The following is a 17647-nucleotide window of genomic DNA, read 5'->3' on the forward strand; positions in this document are numbered from 1 at the left end:
TGATCCCTTGTTGGATAGTATGTTGATTGTATGAAGAAAACTTCATTGTTTTTTGTCAAAACGATTTTCTAGTTAGTTGAATCGATTCACACTTTTTTTGAATCGTACCACTCAAAGTTTCTACCAATTTTTCATTCATTTTGATTTGACTCATGATTGCTTGAATCGTATCATTGTGAATCGATTCATTACTTCCTTGAATCGTATCATTGGATTCTTCTAGCCTTGGTTTTTGGTTAAGTGAATCGAATCACACTTCTTTGAATCGTATCAACCTTCATCTGAGGGCATATGAATCGATTCAAATATAGTATGATTCATATCAATCTTCTTGGCTCAGTTTGCTTGTCTTTAGCTGTCTGAATCGAATCACACAGTTAGTGAATCGATTCATTATGTTATTTTTGACCAAATATTTGCTCTTGCCACCCTTTTGTATATATACTCATATCCTCATAACACCTAAACTACTGAATCATTTGCATCTATTCTCTCTAGATTCTCCAAACCTCATTTCCTATTTATCCTTCAGATCAAACAATTTTTCTTAAAATCTTTGTGGTCTTTGAGTCATAGATTGCTAGATTGTTATAGGGATTGTAAGTTTTTTGCTTTTCAAGGATATTGATTGGAAATCAAGGATCCAAAGTGAATTGAGTAATATTTGCAAATAAGGGTCATGGTAACTGGTGCCCCGGGCACTAGTTAAGAAGTTAAATATAGTAATATTTGCAATAAATGCTTAAATAAAGATCCAAAAAGGGTAATATTTGCATTCAAAGTTGTGTAATCAATGCATTAAATGCTTTCTTTTTTGGCTTAAAATTTTCTCTTTTGCCATTCTTAACCAGTGCTTCCAGACACAGGTTAGCATTACCCAACCAATAATATTAAGCTCCGATTAATGATATCATTGATTTGGTTTGTTACTCGGATTCTCTTCTATCCATTAATCTCATAAAGGAGAAAACTCAATACTATCATGTTTATGTTGTCCTAGTTCAGAACATTAAGGACCTTCTGACCACCGGTAATCTCTCTCTTCAACACACTTTTAGAGAAGGCAACAAAGTGCGGATTACATGGCCAAATTAGAGGCGGCTTCAGATGTTTACATCATTATTCATCCAAGTACTTAATTGTTCAAGAGCGACGCTTCGGGAGCTTATTTCCCAAGGACTTAGTTGTTCTTTCTTTTCTTTTCTTTGTGTTTTCCTTTGTTTGATTAACATTATAACAAAAAAAAAAAACAAGTATTTACAAATCATCCACCATAAAAATTCTCACATTGACTCAACGAGTTAAACCTACAACTTTACGACAAGTGAACCCATTCATTAGAACTTCTATAAAAAAAACTCATTCATTAGGTTTTTTTTTTTTTATGGACCATTCATTAGGACTTTGTTTGTTACAAATTGATTGACAGCTTAGCAGAGAATAAATAATAAAAATTGAAAATGAATATATCATTAAAAAAACAAAAAAGAGAAACGGTAGCATAGAGTAATTGTAATAAAACGGCGTTACTATAAAAACAAACAAAACACACACGAATCCTTTTGTAAGATCCATAGTTAAGGTTCCTTCTTTCTTCCTTCTCATCATCTTCTTCTTCCTTTGTCTCTTTTCTCAACCACCAACAATACGCGTTACCATGGTTGTTAAGATGATGAAATGGCGTCCATGGCCCCCACCAATTTCCCGTAAATTCGAAGTCAAACTTCTCATCAAAACTCTCTCCGCTGGAATCGATCTCTCGCCGGAGAATACATTCGCCGTTGAAATTCGTTGGAAAGGTCCTAAACTTGCTCTTAGTTCGCTTCGTCGGAACGCGGTTGTGAGAAATTTTACTGGTGAGGCTCATCCTAAGGGAGATGAAAACGATATCGTTTTGTGGGATGAAGAGTTTTGTAGCTTTGTTAATCTTTCTGCTAATAAAGACAATGGTTTTCATCCTTGGGAGATCGCTTTCACCGTTTTCAACGTATTTTTCTTATACCCTTTTTGTTCAATTTCATTGTACAATGTTTAAATCCGTTAAAAATTGAATTTTTAAAATTTGGGATTTTTGATGTAGGGTTTGAATCAGAGGCCAAAGAACAAGATTCCTGTGGTTGGAACAGGTTCATTGAATCTAGCTGAGTATGCATCTGTTGTTGATCAGAAGGATTTTGATTTGAGCATTCCACTTACAATTCCTGGTGGTTCTGCTGTTGACCCTTCTCTTTCACTCACTGTATGTTCAACAATCTCTATCCACAATTTCTTTTTGACTTATTTTAACCTTTTTTTATCTCATCAATTTTTACTAGAATGTTCAATTGAAATTTGTTGTTGGATAAACCATCAATTTAGTCCATAAAGTATACCAATTTTCTCTCGAATTTAATCCATAAAAAGTATATAAAAATAATAAGTATTGTATATGAAACTGGTCAATTTAGTCCCTGAAGTATATGAAAATTCATTATGTTAGTCCCAAACATCTTAATTGAATAGACTTACTTAATTGAATAGTCCCAAAAATAATAAGGATTTTATATACTTTATATGAAAATTCATTATATTTATATACTTTTAAGGACTAAGCATATGTTTGGTTCTGCCTTGACCAAAATTGATTTTGTAAAAGTGATTTATGTTTGCATAGATTCATGTAAAAGTGAGTTGAATAATAAATTTGAGTGTTAGAATCAATTATAGAGAATCAAAAGCTCCAATATCTAAACTTCAAGTAGAATCAGTTCTGGCGTCAAAATTAATTCTACTCAAGAGCTACCAAACATGTCACAATCAATTCTACACTTCTAGAATCAATGGATGGTTTTTTCTTTGTTGCTTGTTTCTGCACTGCTTATCAATTTATCATAACCGCTCTTGATTGTGTGCAGATATCAATCAGCTTAGTGGAGCTAAGAGTGGCTCAAGAGAATAGTGAGCTTGGTCATAAGTCAATAGTACCTGTTGCATCACCCTTGAACCAATCAGGAGAGTCAGAGAAAGACGAGGTTTCCACTATCAAAGCTGGTCTTAGGAAAGTTAAGATTTTGACTGAGTTTGTATCAACAAGGAAATCAAGGAAACCGAGCCGTGAGGAAGAGGGAAGTGAGGGAAATTACTCTGGCAGGAGTGAGGATGGCGAGTACAATTACCCTTTTGACTCTGACTCTCTTGATGATTTTGAGGAAGGGGATTCTCATTCAGAAGAGGTAAAGGAGGATTCCAGTGTGCGGAAATCGTTCAGCTACGGGAAACTGGCCTTTGCAAATGCTGGTGGATCATTCTATTCGAGCATGAGAGTGAAGGGTGATGACGAGGATTGGGTTTACTACAGTAATCACAAATCAGACGTTGGAAGTTTGCCAAAAGAGGATTCTATTGTTTCTTCCTCTGAGCCTTATGTAGCGCAAAGTTCAAGACGCAGCTTATTGCCTTGGAGGAAGAGAAAGTTGAGTTTCAGATCTCCTAAATCTAAAGGAGAGCCCTTGTTGAAGAAGGCATATGGAGAAGAAGGTGGTGATGATATTGATTTTGATCGCCGGCAGCTTAGCTCTGATGAATCTATTTCATTTGGGGTAAGAACTTGTTCCTTTTCATTGTTTTTCGTCATCTACATGTTTATGGCACAAGAAAATAGGGTGTTGGTTATCCTTAAAATTCATCTCAAGGTCAATTTGTTTAATGAAAGAGCTTCTGAAAAAATGAAACACAGAAGTAAATTTCAACTAATAGAGAAGTTATTGTTTAAAAAACTCATAATCCAATTCGTGTTTAGAGTCCAATCCCCAGAAGAGTTCATACATTAAGTTTCATTGTAGAATATGTGCATGAGTACAAAGGCTTAGATTGGGAAATGCACACACTTCTTTTGTTGTCTTTAATGTTCCTTCCCGTTAAGTTCAAGATGTCCCTTTCTACTTCTCTTTCAGCAACTCTCCTCAATGGGAATGATCTAAATATTTCATTCCATTGATACCTCTTGACAAGTTTATCTAAATTGTCTCTTAATAACCTCCTAATCTTTTTTGAAACTTCTTTGGACTTGCACCCTGTTGTTAATTAGCTTATCAGTACTGATGTTTGAAATTGTATGACAGTCACATAAAGCTGAGGACGATTCAGGTGCAAATCGAACATCGGTATCTGAGTTTGGGGACGACAACTTTGCGGTGGGCAGTTGGGAGCAGAAAGAAGTAATGAGCCGTGATGGCCACATGAAACTTCAGACACAAGTCTTCTTTGCCTCAATTGATCAGCGCAGTGAACGTGCAGCAGGGGAGAGTGCTTGCACAGCTCTTGTTGCTGTAATTGCTGATTGGTTCCAAAACAACCGCGACCTAATGCCCATAAAGTCCCAGTTTGATAGCTTAATTCGAGATGGCTCATTAGAGTGGAGAAACTTATGTGAAAACCAGACATATAGGGAGCGATTCCCCGACAAACATTTTGATCTAGAAACAGTTGTTCAGGCCAAAATTCGCCCCCTTTCCGTTGTTCCTGAAAAGTCCTTTATAGGTTTCTTTCATCCAGAAGGAATGGATGAGGGAAGGTTCGATTTTCTGCATGGCGCCATGTCTTTCGAAAACATTTGGGATGAGATTAGTAATGCCGGAAAGGACTCCACAAGTAACGATGAACCTCGGATTTTTATTATCAGTTGGAATGACCATTTCTTCATCCTTAAAGTTGAAGCCGATTCTTACTGCATCATTGACACTCTTGGAGAGAGGCTTTACGAAGGATGCAATCAAGCATATATCTTGAAATTCGATGGCAACACGGTAATTTACAAAATGCCAGATGCCACTCAATCGTCAGACGAAAACACAACCGGTGAACAACAAACCGTTGCAGATGTATTAGAGTACAATGACAGGCAGGTTCAGCAAATCAATGATAAGGAGTTGGAGTCTGGTGCTGAGACAGGAGATCAGTCGAAAAGTGAGCGTGAGGAAGACGAGGTTTTGTGCAGAGGGAAAGAATCATGCAAGGAATACATCAAAAGTTTCTTAGCAGCAATACCTATTAGAGAATTACAAGCAGATGTGAAGAAAGGTTTAATATCATCAACTCCACTTCATCATAGACTACAAATTGAGTTTCACTATACTCAATTGTTGCAGTCTTGTGATGTTGTTCCTGTGGCTGAAGAAGCATCTGTCACAGTAACTGAGGTTAACACATAATCGTACTGATTAAGGAAAGTGCGGTTTTACTCTAACTAGTCTTACTATGGAAGTGTTTTTAGTTTCTGATTTGAAGTTAAATTTAACAAAAGGAGGATGATTTGAACTGTTGATGGTAAATGAGAGAGTGAACTAAGGTTGTGTCTGTCTAGGGAAGTGTGTCATGTAAATTTATCTTAATTTCCTTTTCATCTGAGCTCAAAACTTTTGGTTTCTAACATAAAGTTGTATGAATTGGCTTTTTAACTTTTGCAGTTTTGTTACCTTTTTGTTTGCACTCTGATTCTTTAGATTCTACTGTTTGTTACTATTATACCACCCAGAAAAATACAGCTCATGACAGGTGTAGAGCTACATAGTTTTTCTTTCAACTTATTTTGAGTAAAATTTGAACTTCGTACCTTAAAATTATAATGTCAGACTTCGTCTCTGAAAGTTACAAAGTCAAACTCCTATCAATGAGGTGGCATTTCATGTACAAAATTATTTGACTAATGCAATGGTTTCATATAGCAAGAAATTATATTTTTTAGTTATTATTTGAGTCATGTAATGATTCCAAAGAACAAAGCTTGTGGGAATACTCTGGAGTCAATGGAGTACCAAAAACTTATTAAAGTGGTTTCTTAAAAAATAATCCATAGAAAAGGTTTCAAGTATTCAAATGTAATCCTCTAAAAAAATAATAAAAGTTTTCAAATCTATTTCAAGGCCTCTAAAATAGGTTTGCAAGACATTTAGTTGGTTGGATAAACTAAACTAAATGCATTTCATTTTAGTTCCATTTGTAGTTTTTAATATGAACGTGTTTGTTTGACTATAAATAAATAATATAACTATTTAAAGAAATGACATGCTCACATTGACTTTTTATTAATTATTTTTATTTTTTTTATATGAAAACATTGACTTTTTATTTTTAGTTATATAAAAGGATGGTCATGTTAATTTAAAAATTGCCTTAACAAGAAGTGGGGTAGAAAATTTGAAAATACCCAAAGGATAATGCCAACCTTCTTTCACAGGAAGGCCTTCTCTATGACCAACTTTTTTAGATAATAGATAGTATCCAAGGCATGAAAGGCAACACATTTTAAATGATGAAAAAGGTATTATTATTGTTCTAATTAACCATTTCCATGAGATTTTTATATCTTCAAACCCCAATGAGATCCAAGGGAGAATTTAACATTAGTTGTTAAAAATAGCATTGATCATGATCTTATTTCAAAGTTAGGTGGCTCTTTCACATCAGTTAGTAGAAAAGGAGATTTGATCACTTGAATTAGAGCCCTCAATATTAGAAATATTAGAAACATTTATTTATAACTTTTGGGTTGCAGTTGCAGTTGATTTCCTTTCCTCAGTATGACCAAAACTTGCAATAAATGCAAGGACTATTTTCAAACCATTCTCCCCTTCCACGTGTGCCTCAATATATGCAGCTCATACCCTTGGGGAAAATATTTACCTATGGGTGATGTTAACTTGTGCCCTAAGGCACATGTTAATGAACCTAAAATGAGCAACTTTGCTTTGAAAAACATGATAATTTAATTTTTAAGAAGTTGATTGCACGACTTTTAATACGTATATTTCTATAATAAGTTCTTTAACATGTGCCCTTGAGGGCACAAGTTAACATTTGTCTTTACCTATTCTCAAAAATTCAAGGAATAAAATAACCAATATTTATAATTTTGGGATGAATTTGATCATTTTACTCAATCAGCACAATTTGTCTCTAGTATTCAACGGAGACTAAGCAGAAATTTAGCTTATTGGGACCGAGTTTAAAAGTATAACTTAGTAAAGAAAGAATAAATTTTTATATGCAAAATATATTCAAGAAATTATATGATATATCTAAAGTTAATATATATCCAAAATTATAAAAAAAAAAATTCAAACATATAAGAAAGACGATTTCTTGAGGCTTGCTTTAGTACGACGAGAAAAATATGATTTTTGTAGTGTACAAAGAAAATATGAAACAACAAAATGCAAAGGTAAGATGATGAATTCAAGATAAAATCATGGTCAATGAATTATTGGTATGAGAGTGCGTAAATAACACTGCATGCAATAATTAAAAAGTTTGAGCGAAATTGTAACAAGAAATCATAATTTAATATTTGTTAAGGATTAATATTCTTTTGTAAATTGTAAACAAAAATTTATTTTATTTTTCATTGTTATGCATTCTAAATAATAGTTGGTGTAATTAAGATTAGAAACTTGAGTGTTCAAGGCTAAATAAATTGAGTCAAAAGAAATTCATTATACAATATCATATAAAGTTTATAGAAAATAAATATAGTGGCCAAAAAATATAATAGCATATTAATATAAAAAAAATTATAAAAATTTGGAAGCGACTGTGACCTCTGCTGATCCCCTTCTAACTCGATCTCTAACCCTAAGCCAAAAAGACTACAACTAAATTAGCACACGATTTAGTCAAGTCAATGCTATGGGAAAAAATGATAGTTATGAGGTTGAGGAAATTCCTACCGACCTTTCATTTTTATGAAATCCTATGTACATGATTTGTCCCTTTTGGTGTCTCCTGTCTATTCTAATGTATGATGTATTTTATAGTCAAAAGAATGAATCATTGAAATATATTTGCACAAGTCGGATTATAGTGCCTTGATACTCATTCGCTGCCTATATTTCTGCAACTATACAAGCAACTCTTTTTTTCTTTTCAAATACAATCCAACATGATATTTGAAGATTTGTTCTCTTGTGGTATAAACCTAAATCCAAAGAACTTACGTTTTACGTTGTGTGTCTCGTAGGTTTTTCAACGGAGCTTAGTCATATTTAAACAGAAATATAAACTTCGTACAAGACTTTGTTTACGAGTTAGGAGGGGAAGGGAATGAAAGACTTGAAAACAAAGAAATAGTAAGTGGAAGAAATAAAAGACATTGGAAGGCGGGGGCTTTGTGAGGCTTATTTTTCTTCAAAATATAAAATCCTCATCATTTGGGAGAACTAAAAAATTGTATTGGATGAGGGTTTTAGGGGGTTTGGGATGGTTTATATGAATTCTTCAAATTTAATATATGTTTTATAATATTCTTAAAATTAAAAATATATTAATCATAAGCATTAATTTATCACTTTTTAAAAAAATACTCTTTCAAAAAATGTAAAAGATTTTTCAATTTTCCTCTATATTTCTCTCCCTCCAAAACCTTTATTTCCCCTCCTCTCCAAACTCCCAAACAAAACCTAAAGAGGTAATGTAAATAAGGATTGGGCATTGTGGCCCTTATAGTGCTTTTATACTCATTTTCTCCCTATATTTCTCCAACTACAAGCAATCTTTTTCTCTTTTCAAGAACAATGCAACATGATATTTGAAGATTAGTTTTCTTGTGGTATAAATCTAAATCTAAAAAACCTACCTTAAGTGTTTCATAGGTTTTTTGACGGAGTTTAGTCATCATTAATCGGTAATAGAATCTTTATACCTAAGGTAATGTAAATAAGGATTGGGGCTTGTGAGTGGTTAAGGTGGAATCAATTCTTTGTTGGTTTTCTCTTCAAACGACATTGTCAAATATCTTGAAATATTTTATTTTATACTACTTCTAGTTTAAAATGGTTAAACATTTCATGGAATTTTACTTTCGTTGAACTTTTGTTAAAGTTTGAGCTCAAATCAAAGTAACCAATTTTCTTTGGGTTCTTTTTGGTGTTGAAAAACTATGCGAATGGAATTGTAGTTACAGGATTTGATTCTTTCTTATGATTTATAATAGAAGATATTAGCATATTCTTGAATTACGCTTTTGATTTCTATAACATAAAGAGAACTTCTAAAGATGAATGCATTATTCACATTTGTTATTGAAAGTTACTATTATCATATTATTATTGAATGTTTACCATTCAACGGATCAATAGCATGCCACGAGAAAAATAGTGTGATTGAGATTCTCTTGGAATATTTTGTACCGATTGATGAGATGTTGCATGTTTTATTTTGACCGATGAATTTCATCAACCACTCCAAAAAAAATTGATTTCTTCTCACATGCAATTACTTTTGGGCAAAAGTAGTTTATTTACAAATATTTGTATATTTTTCAGTGGGGCAATGGTAGCTTCATAAATCATAATTCAATTTTCACCCCTCTTCTGCACTTCTACGAATATATTATATTCTCTTTGCCATTCATGCATATGTTATGTTTAGGCTTTTAACGTAATTTTTTTTTAAAAAATTGGACACTATTTTTGGATATATAGAAATTTAGTGTGTTTTGATTGAAGTTTGCAAATTTAATTTGATTAAACTTCACTTTGCTAGAGAGAGATTTTTACCGACCATTGCGGTCTTCACTGGTTTGAAGAATTTTGTCCATTTATTTTTAACTTCACTTGGCCTACCAATTTATTTTAACAATTTTGTCCATTTATGTTTTCACATTTTGTGATTTGACAGTCTCTTCAAGTTTTCTCCCAAAATTACGTTAAAATGACAATTTATTGACCGGCATCCATTTCTTATATCTGGTTCGACTTTTTCTTCAAAATTAAAATTTAAAACACCAAAAAGCTTACAACCCTAATTAATGATTTCATTCTCTCACACACATGTACTAGCAAAATTTTGGCGTTTTTATTATAAATTTGAAAGAAAAGTCATAGTTAAGTGTTAGGTCAATAAATGATATCACTTCAGTTTTAATGTTGGAGGAAATTGGAAAACAAATATAGGGGCCATAATCACTAAAAAAAAAGGTCAAAATATCACAATTGTAATGAGATCAAGTGATTGAACTTAAGTGGTTAATGAGCTCCATCAAATAAGGAATCGTTCGAGGAAACCCAAGTTCAATTCCTGAATTAAACGATTCTTAACCAAAATTTACCTACCTTTCGACCAAACTCTAAATTATTAGAATCTCATTCTTCTTAAAACCGGATGATTACAATGGATTAAATATAAAGTCAACTTTGTTAGAAAACAATTTGACTTTTACCGGGCGAAATTTGTTAAGGCCCTTGAGTAATTTTTTATATCTCACCATTTACTCATCTCACCTGCATATAAAAGATAAAGAACCTTTTTTTTTAAAAGAAAAAGATAAACATAGTTTTAAAATTTAATGGAAAGAAGTTTAAAAAATAATTATGTAAAACTCAATATCGACAAAACACTCAAATATCATAAGTTTTTTTTTTCATTTTTTTTTTTGTAAAATTTAAAGTTGAGTTTTACGAAAATAATTTTGTTTCATAAAACTTAACAAAATTTAACATGAGTAATGTTTTGTTACATATAATAAAATACATTTGTAAAACTCAAACTTAGAGTTTTTCGTAGATTCTCTTCACTTGGTAATCATATTGGAGGTATATCGGACATTAAATATAGGTATTTCTTTTGGCATATGATTCAATAGATTATTTCCAAAGACACAGGTACCAAGTAATTGAAGACAAATGAAGAATGTGCATAATACATGAAGATGAGGGATATAGCAATAACACGGACTTGGTCAGTTTCTATCAGCAAATAGGGCATTTAAGTCCATTTTCTTTACACTCAGGACACCTAATGAACACTTCAATCTTATTCCCATAATCTTGTTGTTCCCACTACTAACACTGCTATTGGTGAATGCAAAAAGTATGCTAGTTACATCCAAAAACTTTTTAAGTCCATCTCATGCAATCTTATAACTTCATCAACTCCTCCAAATTGCTTGATCGCTCCGTCATACCAAAGCGCCTCCACCCTTTGGCATCGACATTTAGAAGCTATGTTCGGTACCCTATCAGAATGTTTACATCCTCAGTTCTATTGTGGTCAACCTTTAATGCAACAAAGTTGTTGTTCATTTGATCTTGGTCATCATAGATTGTGGCTCAGAAAACAAGAGAGAATCCACTCTCTAACTCTCAAGCGAGAAACTCACAATTTTATGTTTCATTGATGATGATACATGAAGAGAACTATCATATCATATTTATACAAATCTTATAGGTCGAATTGTAGTTGAAATAGTAATAGTAATTAATACATTAATGGAAACATAATCTATTAAACAAGTCACCATGTTTGACAATGACAATATCTTTTTTTTTTTTTCCTTCAAAAAGATATTGTCATTGTCAAACATGGTGACTTGTTTAATAGTAGAGTGGTGGAATGGGAAAACTAGCATGGTAGGGTGGTGGCCAGTTAAGAGGTTGAAGACGACCAATTAGTTTGCATGGCCACCAGCCTACCATGTTTTCCATTCCACCACCCTACTATTGACTTTAAGCCAAACAAGCCACCATGTTTGACAATATCTATTTTTACTAGATTGTGTTTCCATTGATGTATTAATTACTATTACTATTTCAACTACAATCTGACCTTTAAGATCGGTTTAAATAGGGTCATTCTCTTCGTGTATCATCATCAAATATATAAAATTGTGAGTTTCTAATTAAAGAGTTAGAGAGTGGATTCTCTCTTGATTTCTGAGCCAGATTGGTGGATTTGAACTTCTCTAGAGGCAGAAGAACTAGGCCTTGTTTGTAATTGCTTATGGTGGATTTGAACTTCCATTTAGCAATCCTGCTTTTGATTTTTACCTTTAACTTTTGAAAATTGGATGGCATGTCATATAAGCTACCAACTTATGGATTGATGAAAAGAAAAGCAGAAAATGATGGTTTAAAGGAATAATGGATAAGAGTTTTCTTCGCAACTTTTAAAGGCTACAAAGTGAATACTGAAGGCTTGCAATGTTGGAATGCTTTATTAACCTCTTACCCTCTTATCTTATTAGAGACACTGACTCATTACCTACCATATAGTACCTCAATTCATAGACTGAACTACAAACTATGGTGAATATTTGTGTAGTAAAAATGATGAATTAGACTAAAACCTCCCAGCATTTACCCACTACTTTTTACCCTCCTTCACTTTAAACAAACTACTCGTATTTTCACAAGTTTGGTTTCACACAACATAGATTATCTTCTGTACTTCAGATAAAATTAATAATTTGTCTGAACCCATGTAGGAGGTGGAAAAAAAAATTCCATTCCAAATTACAAACCTAAGTCCCAATTCTGCACATGGTTCGGTTGATTTGGCACCACTGTTATTTAAAGTTCTTCTGGTTCTAGGACCAAATATGACAACTAGTATGAAGAAGACATATTGTGCCCACGGCATTATTGATACTACCCTTTGTCATTTGCGGTACATGCTAGGTCTTTGTAAAGAACAAAATGAATAGGGAAACAAAGTAGGCCTCTTGTAGTTTCAACTTCCAAAATTTCCCATTTTAATCTGAGTTTGATTTTAACACGCTAGTAGTTTAAAAATTTACACTTATCACAATCATTCATATGTGAGACTTCAAAAATAGTTATCATAAAATTCAAACCATTTTTATGATGTTACCGTTATGATTCATTGACAGTGTCAAAAATCTTATCAATTATTCTTTTAATTTTCTTCACATGTCATTGTCCCAAAGAAACTTGACTTTCACCCCCAACATTTTACCACTTCAAAAACAACTGAACTTCCCTATCACATTAATAGTGGCAAAGACTAACAAACTGCTGCAGACTGCTGAAAATTGCATCCAATTGTGTGTTCATTTTCAAAAGAATATACAATATTTGCCTAATATTATGTACGATCTTTAGATATAGAAACTACACTGACATTCACCAAATAAGGCAACTTGATGTAAATGTATGTATAAACTTTTCAATACTTCCTGCATCACCCCCAAACAGAACAGGATTCTGGCACCACATATTCAACTTCATTATAATGGCAAAATAAAGAACACTAATCTCAGATCTCAGATATCAATGCGGGCAGGACAGTATATATACATGCAAATATTTCTATGCTTACTACTTCAATCTTTATACAGACCGCGAATTTGACATTAGCTTTTTATCTTATGATGATAAAATGACATGTTCATTTCTATCCCCATATAGTAAAGTGGACCAATATTTTAAAAATTGAACCGGACAGTTCAACCATTTAGCCTTAAACCAGTTTTCACTACGATTTATGTGGTTATCTTATTTTTAGCAATTCAATTGCAGTTTTCTCTCCCCGATTCGATGTCCAGTTTGATTTTTAAGACATTGATGTGGACACATTGTTATCCTAAATGTACGTGACATAGAACGATATATCATTCCACTACATCAACACCCTCATAGTATATAGTAAGATAATAGACATATATAGACTGGCTGGCAAGTATAATAAAAAAAATAACAATAAATTTAGAAGCATGTAGCATGTGTTTTGTAATCTCAGCAAGTAGAAAACATACTTTATAGTTCTTAATCAACATACCAGTCGTGCTGGATTATGATGATACTAGGAACACGATATTATAAGGGTAGTTTGTAGTTCGTAAAACTAATATGCATCTGAACATAGATGTCAATGACCAATTAGCAATTAGATATCAGCCACAGAGGAAAAAAACCCAACATCAAAACCAAATGTAATGCAAGTCAACTCATTATTGTTTCCATCATACAGCTTCATCTTCAAGGAGTATGAACCCTGCAATTACAATAGATGGTAAGAACCATGACGTTGAAAATAAATATAACAGACTAGCATTAAACAAAAAAAGGAGACAGTATTGTATAATTAAACACTCTTAAACAACAGTGCAAACAAACACTTATTTAATAAATTCCACTGTTCCATTATGATTGACGCATTTCGTTATTTCACATAAATTAAGGAGAAACTAGAAACTATAAATGAAATAAAAAATAATAACTTTTACCAAATCAACCTTATCAAGTATTGGTGTATTCACCATTATCATAAATGCAAAATGGAAGATATTGAGTTGGGAGTGATGCATATAGCATAAATTAGAGGATACAATTGGAAAAAAGTAATTATGTTGCATTGAAAATTGAAAGTGACACTCATTTTGAAATAAATTTTTTTTTTTGCAAATGTGACACTCATAATGAGACAAGAATTGATAACACAAAGGAAACAAAAAGTGAGAGCCAAAACCTAATTCAACTTTTAAACCGCCTGAAGGGAAAGATGAATCACAATTTAACATTCTCATAGCATTAGCAATGAACACAGAAGAGCGAACTAGGAATTTGTCAATATAGCATTGAGGGGGAAAAAATCATTATCTAAACAGTAGGTGTTGTTACATGTCCCAGTACCAAAAACCTAGACCCTAAAATCTCAAACGGTGGAACTATCATTTCTACATTGGAAAAAGGATCAACTTATGTATCTGTGAATAAAGGGGAGTTTGTTAGAAATGGAGTTAAGAAGTTAATTAGAAGTTAGTATGTTGATAAGTTTGATAAGTACTTGTTAATAGTTGTTATTCTGGTTATTCTTAGAATGCCTTTAAATTATAGCCCTCAAGGATAGAGGGGAAAGATAGTTTAATGCTCTAGTGTGAAAGTCTTTGGGGTAGCCTTGTGTACAAGTTTGTCATATTCATTGATACCCTTTGTATCTTCTCTTTGTATTTTCTCTTTGAATCTCTTCACAACAAGAAGAAATCCTAAATGTATTTTGAATCTTTATTCTAGTTAGAATTGTTCTCTTGTTTATTAGGTCTGCTTAGTTTTGGGAATTCTTTCCATATACCAACACAAAGGTTACTAACAGTATCATTCATGATCTGTCAAAACAAACAGCATCATCCAAGAGATTATGAGAACACCAACTACAAATTTCACCTTAACCATACTGACTTAACACTCCAATGCTCAAATCATTGTAAAAACATTTGAAAACAGATATTGTGTTAATACTATCCAAGAATTTGAACATATATAACATGCCAAGACACATAAGACAACATTAGCGTTATCACAGATGTCATTCCCTTTCCTAGGATATCTAAATGACATAACACAGTATTGGAGAAGCCAATAATGCAAATTTGTACTAGCATATATAGATATACTTCCTATTGCCCAAAAATACAAGCACACACGAATACATTTTATTCAAGGAATAAAACTAACAGCAACGACTTACGGGTGGGGTGTATGCAGGTAAAACTTGTGAATGAGCAATCACAAAATCACCAACCGAAATAGGGCAAGATGATTCTCCACAAAGGTCATGGGTCTCACTATATACATGCCATCCAAAATACGACACATCGACCACTAGTTTCCCTTCTGATAATGCTTGACCTGAGTCATGAAATGATTGGATTAGAGAAAAGAAGGCAAACTCATTATACATCAAAACTTCATCTATTTCTACACAGAATGCAACACCAAATAGCGGCCATAGCAGCACTATAACACAATGGCGTAGCAGAATTTGAACAAATAGCTATTATTCTATGATAAGCCGTTTAGTATAGAATGTGGTAAAATTGCGGTATTATATCAATATTATGTAGCAGAATTTGAGTAAAACTATGACATAATCGCACTGAAATTCTAAACATTACTTACCATGCTCGGAATAAACACTTAAAAAGGTAAAATATAGTACAGGCACACATGTGGATAAAGAGCACCAAATGCATGAAAATAGATATAACAATCTAATTTTAAAAAACAAAAGAAAAGAAAGACAGTAACATAAGAAAAACACGTGAAGATAAGCATTACTTGTAGTTGCAGAAATGGTGAATGTAGCAGGCTGGCCTCTTGCAACGGGCTCAGGAGATATTTGAACTCCTTTAACTTGAACATCATAGCCATCTTTCTTACCTGTGACATGACATACATAAAAGATAATTAGGTAATGGTTTACTTAATTAAAGTAACACTAATACAACAAAACAGTTTAAATTAAATTATTCCTGTTTGGATAAACAGCTTATTTGCAGCTTATAGCACATGTGTGTATCATGAGAATTTTTGTATATGCTATAAACTGTTTTCATAAGCTATTTTAGATAACTTATGAAAATAAGCAGAAAAAAGCTTATGAGAACTGCCATTTGCTGTTTTATTAAGTTCTTACAAAACTTATGTACACCTAATACTATAGCAAGTACCACTGTACTAGTCAAAACAGTCGCTGATTTTTGCACAAATTGTCGAATACGAATCTCAATTTATACTATTAATTGAAGGATTAATACCTAAAATAACCCCTGCAATTTGGGTGAGGTCTGGAAATAGCACATGTAAAATAAAATACATAGTTTCCACACCTGTATTTTGAATTATTCATATTTTAACCCTTTACAAGAGCTATTTTCGGTCTTCTCCAAAAAAAATTAATAGGGTAAAATATGAATAATCCAAAATACAGTCCAAATTACACGGTATATGTGACCCCTCCATGTTGACCTGACATCAACCATACTAAGGATTAATTTGGCTATGAAATTTTGCAGTAATTAATATTTGAATAATTGCAATTACAGACAAATTTGTCCATTAAATTTCATAAGCAAATTAGTTTCCACTGACAGCAAATTATTAATTAATTCAACTATGACAACAAATAAGCATTGAATATTCAGTAACGATAATATAGCTGACGAAACAAATCAAATAAAAAAATAGATAGCAAAGTGAATTGTTTAACGAAACGTTTATGGTACGAAATTTGAAAACATGAAACTGCACATCGAATATTGAACAGAAGATGATAACTAAACAATAATAATTAAAAAAAATAAAAAATGATGAGAAAGAAAGAGAAAAAACCGCAATAGTGAACATCAGTGGCGTCGGTGAAAGCTTGAAGAAGAAAGAGAGTTGAAAAGAAGAAGAAAATTTTGGAAGTTATCGTTTTCTTCTCCATCGTTTCTCTCAAGGGAGGATCCAAGTTTTGTTTTCAAGAGATTTAATGATAATGATGAGTGACAACACAATAATACGATCAAATAAATATGAACAACCAGCAACAACTTTTTCCTTATATCTAGCATTGCTTACTTACTCCGGTTAACTTCCCAATTTCAACAATTTTTTTTTTTTTTTTTATCTTTATTAATTAATAATTATAAGAATTTTTTTGAATGATTTTTATTTTGTTTATTATTATTTTGTAAATAGACGAAATGATAAATAATCATTGAAACTCACGCAAGGTTCGAACTCGGTTACGACATCTGACCTAACAATTACGACATTTTTGTTATCAGCTAGGATTTGTGGACTTTATTGTTTAACTTTTTGGTTGCTAAATAAAATGACTATGTCATTGAAAACTCACACACAAACGGATGAACCGGGATTTAAACCCTGGTCATGGTCAGTGACGGATCCAGAAATTTTAATAAATGAGGTTAATTATTTCATAAAAATTTATATAAAACTATAAAAACGCATAAGCATGCAAAAAAACATTTAATAAGTCCACTAGTTATGTTATTATTGGAAAACATGATGGAAGTACCAAAGGTACCGATCCTTAGATTTGTGCTTATACAAATACCATTTCTCTAAGTTGAATATGTGGCGCTTTTGTT

At 32.4% G+C, this 17647-nt stretch overlaps 2 protein-coding genes across 2 annotated transcripts; one reads left to right on the forward strand and one right to left on the reverse strand.

Annotated features, from left to right (window-relative positions):
• The first annotated feature begins 1564 nt into the window (after positions 1–1564).
• On the forward strand, positions 1565–5452 carry LOC146955531 (structural maintenance of chromosomes flexible hinge domain protein). The gene is made up of 4 exons (XM_085721884.1): positions 1565–1987; positions 2081–2239; positions 2895–3578; positions 4101–5452. The coding sequence occupies exons 1-4, from the start codon at positions 1658–1660 to the stop codon at positions 5187–5189; spliced, it is 2262 nt and encodes a 753-aa protein (XP_085578010.1). The 5' UTR covers positions 1565–1657; the 3' UTR covers positions 5190–5452.
• Positions 5453–13455: 8003 nt separating this feature from the next.
• LOC146955532 (uncharacterized) lies at positions 13456–17140 on the reverse strand. The gene is made up of 4 exons (XM_085721891.1): positions 16881–17140; positions 15828–15929; positions 15238–15398; positions 13456–13764 (listed from the first exon to the last, which is right to left on the reverse strand). The coding sequence occupies exons 1-4, from the start codon at positions 16975–16977 to the stop codon at positions 13657–13659; spliced, it is 468 nt and encodes a 155-aa protein (XP_085578017.1). The 5' UTR covers positions 16978–17140; the 3' UTR covers positions 13456–13656.
• Positions 17141–17647: the final 507 nt, after the last annotated feature.

Source organism: Medicago sativa, chromosome 1, assembly GCF_051527215.1.
Source record: "Medicago sativa cultivar Bolivia chromosome 1, Bolivia_mono, whole genome shotgun sequence".
Classification (NCBI taxonomy): Eukaryota; Viridiplantae; Streptophyta; class Magnoliopsida; order Fabales; family Fabaceae; genus Medicago; species Medicago sativa.

Excerpts from the sequence above, each read along its gene's own strand:
- LOC146955531 (XM_085721884.1), top strand. The coding sequence starts at position 1,658 with ATGGTTGTTAAGATGATGAAATGGCGTCCATGGCCCCCACCAATTTCC. Across the intron at positions 2,240-2,894 it reads ACCCTTCTCTTTCACTCACT|ATATCAATCAGCTTAGTGGA; the intron begins GTATGTTCAACA and ends GATTGTGTGCAG. Across the intron at positions 3,579-4,100 it reads ATGAATCTATTTCATTTGGG|TCACATAAAGCTGAGGACGA; the intron begins GTAAGAACTTGT and ends ATTGTATGACAG.
- LOC146955532 (XM_085721891.1), bottom strand. The coding sequence starts at position 16,977 with ATGGAGAAGAAAACGATAACTTCCAAAATTTTCTTCTTCTTTTCAACT. Across the intron at positions 15,930-16,880 it reads CACTGATGTTCACTATTGCG|GTAAGAAAGATGGCTATGAT; the intron begins GTTTTTTCTCTT and ends GTCATGTCACAG. Across the intron at positions 15,399-15,827 it reads CACCATTTCTGCAACTACAA|GTCAAGCATTATCAGAAGGG; the intron begins GTAATGCTTATC and ends TTCATGACTCAG.